Source organism: Sinocyclocheilus anshuiensis, unplaced genomic scaffold, assembly GCF_001515605.1.
Source record: "Sinocyclocheilus anshuiensis isolate Anshui unplaced genomic scaffold, SAMN03320099.WGS_v1.1 scaffold327, whole genome shotgun sequence".
Taxonomy (NCBI): Eukaryota; Metazoa; Chordata; class Actinopteri; order Cypriniformes; family Cyprinidae; genus Sinocyclocheilus; species Sinocyclocheilus anshuiensis.
The window spans coordinates 138,230-144,370 of record NW_015548206.1 but is presented as its reverse complement, the minus strand read 5'-3'; the positions used below and the strand labels follow the sequence as shown (position 1 = coordinate 144,370).

At 35.9% G+C, this 6,141-nt stretch overlaps 1 protein-coding gene across 4 annotated transcripts in view; it reads left to right on the top strand.

The window, feature by feature from the left end:
- The window catches only part of pex5lb (peroxisomal biogenesis factor 5-like b), a 40,583-nt gene that overhangs the window by 22,425 nt on the left and 12,017 nt on the right, over nt 1-6,141 (top strand). For 3 of the 4 annotated variants that reach the window (XM_016440257.1, XM_016440258.1, XM_016440255.1), the window contains 3 exons: nt 1,407-1,536; nt 2,160-2,250; nt 3,733-3,816. In XM_016440257.1, coding sequence (XP_016295743.1) covers nt 1,407-1,536; nt 2,160-2,250; nt 3,733-3,816 — 305 coding nt within the window. The remainder of the gene's footprint in view (nt 1-1,406; nt 1,537-2,159; nt 2,251-3,732; nt 3,817-6,141) is intronic. The other variant, XM_016440256.1, reaches the window with a different exon arrangement.

The following is a 6,141-nucleotide window of genomic DNA, read 5'->3' as shown; positions in this document are numbered from 1 at the left end:
GGAGGTTGGAAATACTGGGGAGTTTTATGACCCTTTGTGTGAGAGCATGGTAATTTGCATATGGAACTCGATTAGGTGTTGATGCAAAATTACTAAAGATTCTTAGAACACATATATTGCCTATGTACCAACATATAATATACACTCTCGTTTAGATCATCAGAAGACAAACTCAAAGAGACCAAACATGGTATCGGTGGGGTTATATTAACTAGTGATCTATCATAACACACACACAAAACAGTATACAATTCAAAAGACAATATACAAGAACAGTAATGGTATACACAATGTCCTGAGGAGACGTGTGTTCATTCACAGAAAGGTTTTTCTATGAATTAATTAGAGAAGAGTCCATTTTTATGGACATTGTGTGTCTTTTCTAAGGGTAAATGAATTGTGAGTTGCTCTGCCCGCATTCCTTTGGGCAATAAAACCAGTGATATCAGCATTGGTTGTCATGGAACCAGAGGCCTGTTCTGCCTTTCTGAGGTGTTAAGATGCATTTTGGGGGAAGGGTCCATAGACCCTCATAGTTGGTTTGTTGATTGAGGGGTGTTACAGAGTATTTGTTCAATATAACTAAAAAAATTGTGTCTGATTGGTCCAGACGCTACACTGCTATGAGCAAAACGTTAATTCATGAAACCGTCTAACGCATTAGACAAGTTGTCCCTTATAATCTATAAAAAGGCCTGCATTTATGAAATTGATTTAAGTGTAAAGTTCTTTTAATCAATTTAAGAGGTGCTTATGATTAAACTTACAGCTGATTTAATCCAGGCTCTCAGTGTAATTAAATTTTTGCCCTTTGTTGTCTATTTTTTTTAATCCCATTGGCCACTTGATCAGTAAGCAGTCTGCACTTTAGCATTCGCATTAGCATATTATTAGATTTAAAGTAGTGGAACTGAATTGGTGGACAATTATGGAAATGGTTTAAACACACAGAACTGTGGCTTTCATGACACTGATGCCCCAAGTAGAAATGTATTTATTTTTATTTTATTTTAGTTTTGTTTGTCTCAAGCTTATGCTAGAAATGGTTTCAAATGAAACGCTACACTGGCTTATTTTAATCCTCTGGAAAGCTTTAACAACTTGCACTGTAAAGTTCATTTCCAGTAGATTACGCTTTAAGCTTCTGTAAGCTAAACCATTGCCATGTTTTCCCTGTTGTACTATATTTATCATTCCACAGCCCAACTGCTTTAATCAATTGCGAGCTGCAGGCTAAAGCCTGGCTGAGATAGGCAAGCCTTGAGCTGTAAGCGGTATCCTTATCTGCTGCTGGTTAGCCTTAATCTACCTTTTGCACCAATGTGTTGTTTAATTAAAAGCAGAGTTTGTGACAGCCTGTCAGTTTTATTTCCTGTCACACTCCATACTAACTGTCCTGTCTCCAGTGAGCAGCTCGCCCTTGGAGAAATGGGAGGAGGTGAGCCTTCACCCAGACAGTGCCTTGAATGCAGGACGGAAGTGGAGATATGAGAGGAAGAGGTGCACCTCCAACCATTCATCTAGTGAGCTTTTGTGGTACAGTCAGGTTTCCACCTCATTGTGCATAAGTTATCATGGTGTCCTAACCAGGCGTGATACAGTATGTTTCCATATTTAGTGTTTAATGTAGTCACAGGGTGTGCTTAACTCTTCTGGATCCATAAAGAGCAACTTTATGCTGCTTCGATAACTAATATTGGGGTAAAACAAAAACAAAGCATGTTGAATTTTTACTTTCTATTCCCCAACACCATTCAATTAGATTTAATAAGCCATTTAAAAAAGAACATTAAAACGTAGTTAGGCTAAACACGTTTGGACAGCTGTGTCACTAACAATATTAGAAGAACTGTTCTTGAATACATCATACCATTATTATAAATGGAATTGAACATTTTAAGTCAGTTCTACATATTTTATCATTTTCTCTTCAAATAATCCTGAGTGGCCTCTTTTTTTGTCTCTGACACTCTGACTTTAGTGAGCTTTGGGGGTAAATCTACTTATTGGTTATAAAAGATGAAGAAATAGAATGCATTTTAAGAGTATCAGATGTTAGATTTGAGTTGTTCAATTCAGTTAAATAATTCAGTTGCCTCTGTGTATCATTATCATTATTGCGAGCAGTAAGATCATTCACAGCATCTCATCCTTTTCAGGTCTGCAGACTTTAAAACAGATTTCTCTAACAGGCATAGTGCCCTGGAGCTCAGCATTAGCACGGAGTCAGACCCTGGGCCGGCCCCTCAGGTACACACTAATGATACTTTAATCTCATGTAAAAGACTACAGCAGCATTCAGTATTGATCATCATCTCCCCTCACACTCAGAAAATTGTTCCTGTGTGCACTTAAATGGTATAAACCCTTCCCACTAAGGCCTTCTGGGAACAAAATTGTTCCATTAGAAAAAAAATCAAATACTGGAAGTACTCCAATCCAAATAGTAAGCTGAGGTACCTGAGGAAAGACACATACATCTTTGTATGTAACAGTTACAGAATGCTACCTTAAAAGCCTTCCATGCGGTGCAGTTAATGGAAAGAGATACATTCGTTTTAAGTACAGGATGTTTTCCTTCATGTATCCTTTTCCTGAGTGTGTATCAAAAATATGTTTTTGCCAATTTTTTCTGTATTGATTACTCAATGTGCAAGACATGTTCTATTTATTTCTCAGATACTAGTAAGGATTAAAACATAGCAAAACTACATACTAAACCTTTATATTGCCCACAACTTTAATGAAGAACTGAGTACAGGAATAATATACAGTGGCCTCAGAATAATGAAGCTCGCGATTATGGTAAGGGGCGTTACATTTCCAACGAGTGCTTGCGGTGTTCGGCCAATCACAATGCACTGGGTCAGCTGGCCAATCAGAGCAGACTGCGCTTGTCGGAAGGAGGGACTTTGTAGAAAACGAAGCGTTTGAGAGAGGCGGGGCATAGAGGACCTACAATAATGTACAGTATTTGAAAAATAATGTGTTTTTTGAACTTTAAAGCGTCAACATATTCTGTTACCCCAAATACACAAAATAATGATCTTTAAAAAAGCATCTGACCCCTTTAATATACCAAAAAATGTCTAAATGTCACTGCATTAGATAACACAATCTTAATGAACAGACAGCACAAGCATACTTTTGAAAGAAAACATTTTACAGAAAGATGTTTGTAGGTTCTACATGATAAAACAATAGATTAACTGTTCAAAATTAAGACAAAGCTACTTTGTTTGCGGTATTGCAGGAAATTGGTAGAGTAGTATATTTTAAAATTTTTATGTAATATTATTTATTATTTAACTATTGTAATATATATTTTTTTATTTTGGGGCTAAAGTTACCCAACCTTTAATAACTATCCTCTGTGGTTACTCTGCTAGAACATCTGTGTAAACTTGAGAGGAACTGGCATCGCACATCCACTAAAAATCACACTGAATTCAGATAAATTTAAATCCCAATATGGCAATTAAATTTTGTTAGTTCTTGACAAATTATTTATGAAAGATTTTAGCATCTTTTATTTGCAGATTTCTCTTGGTTTGATAGTTTATCGTCTCATTTACTTAAGTGTTCAGATTTTTGGGGCCACTGTATACTAAAAATTAATATTGGCCATAATTTTAAGGTTGCTTATTCAGCATGATCTGAGGACAAAGACGATGATACAAAGCGACTGCTGGTTGACCTTCTCTGCATGTGTGTGACCATCTGTGTGTGCAGCGGCAGAGGCCCCAGCTGGGTGGTACTTTACTGGGGAGACAACACTCAGAGGAGGAGTTTGTTCGAGCCAAGGCTGCTGTGGAGGTGAGACAGAGTCCCTACAATACACACACATGCTAACACAAGAAAACCACAGCTACTTATTCATTTGAAAAGTTTGTAAAAAGTCTTCTCTGCTACCACACAAATCTTCATACCTCAGGGCTGTTTCACAATGTATCTGGCCACCTGGGAATTGCAGTTTCTTGCATTCTGTAAGGTCAGTCTCACCCTGTAAGTTAAGACTGCATAATTGGTGTATTTTTAGCCTAGGAGTGCAGTATCAACACAAATGACATCTCAAAGAGGTTGCTTTGTGATGATGTCAGCTCTTACCTCTCTAGTCTTCCGTCCAGTGATGCTTATTGGGCAGTAATATTCATAAGACATCCATTTTAAAGTGATGTGCTCAGTAAAGAAAGCAGGCAACTATCTGCTTCCCTTGTATGGAACTACCTTAACTTTTATAGCACACTCCCTAATACGTATGCGTTTATATTTAAATTAGAATTTTAAGGAAGCTTATTTCTACCATGAAACATATTTAACTGAACATGATTCCTATTGTTATATTTACAGTTGAAGTGCATTTTGCAATGTTTAGTTTTTTTTTTTTTGAAGAAGAAAAAAAGCTTCATTATAAGAATTAACCCCTTAACTGTCACCCCCCATTTTTTAAAATAGGCATGAAAGTGCACTATCCAAACTTAAATTGTTGTAATTTATTAACACTTTAGAATACAGACATAAGGCTGGTCTCTTTTTAAAGAAGAAAATCAGTAGATTATTGCAAATTAAAGTATCAAAAAGTTATAGAAGTTTAAATGTACTGTAAATAAAATGCACTATATTTATTTTATTTAATTTATTATAAATATTTTACATAACAGGTTTTACTCTAAAATTGGTATAAAATTAAAGCCTTATGTCTAAATAAGTTATGTTCCAAATTTGAAGTTGATATGAAAAAAATTGAGGTTCCTGTGACATTTTATTTAGGGCGTCATACCACAAACAGCCACCGGGTGCCATCCAAACTCCATTAAATTTTTTTTAATGCATTTTTCTGTCACGAATGTCTAGATTTCTCTGTAAATATTAGTATCTCAATTTCTATCTCAAAATAACCACCAAATATGGAATCCTGAGACTCAGACCTTTCCAGTGATGTTTTTTGTCAAGATTATAAAAAGGTTTGATTCTAAAAGACCGTAATGCATTTTACTAATATGACACTTGACACTGCCCACTAAGGGGGAGGAGACCGCCAAAAGATTTTAAAGTACCATTTCTATGGTAACGCAATGTCCGATTTCAAAATGGTTTTCAGAGGATGAATCTTGGGCTTCTAAGCTTTCAAATGATATATACTTTATAATGATTACTAAAAGATTTGATAGAGAAGAAGGACAACAAAAAAAAGAGCGCCAAGCATCCCACAGGTGGGACGGTGACAGTTAAGGGGTTTTAAATTCTCTATTAAGAAAAACTGCATTTGGCAAACTTTTTTTTTTTTTACATTTTTTTAAGCAAAACGGCTTTACTGCGTATTCATATTTGAACAACAAAGTTATGCCTTTATTAGATAGCATAATGAAGTTGAGACAGTAAATAATGGAAGAGGAGAGAGAGGCTCAGGATCCAGAAAGAATTTCATGCTGAACCTGAGGCACAGCTGCACCATATGTCAGACTGCTGCCCGCAAGGCTGTGTCTCCAACAATACGGGAAAAACCTTTGCAAAAAAACATAAAACAGGCAATTATAACATAGAAGGGGACACCTTCAGACCCCTATGACTGTCAAGGTCAATAACTCGCTTAATTTTAGAATATTCAAATTTATGAATGAACAGTTTATGGTATTTGTAAAAAAAAAGAGAAACTTTTTAAAATCTATTAAAAATGTAAAAAGTAAATAAAGATGTGTACATACAATCACAACTATGTATGATGTAAAGAAAATATGTATGTAAAAAAGAACTCAGGAAGACAGGGTTTATTTAACACAAATACACCATTTAATAACAGAACAGATAACAGAACAGTCTTGAATGATAACATGGTGAAAACACAAGGGTGATACTCAGATGTGCTGACGAGGAGACAGGTACGGTGTCCGAGAAGTGCAAAGCAAATCACAATTCTGAAAACAAAATACATCAGCTCCAGTGGCGCAGATGGATAAGCGCTTGTCGTTGGCTATTTGACGTGATCGACCTGGGTTCGAGCCTGCCTTTTGCCGAACTTTTTTTTTCTCCCTTTTCAAATCTCGTATCACATCGTAAAGGCATTTATTTTCAATAAAAATTAAGGAAATAATCAAAAAGTTGAAAATAAAGTATCGGGTAGGGTTAGGGTAGGTGTAGGGA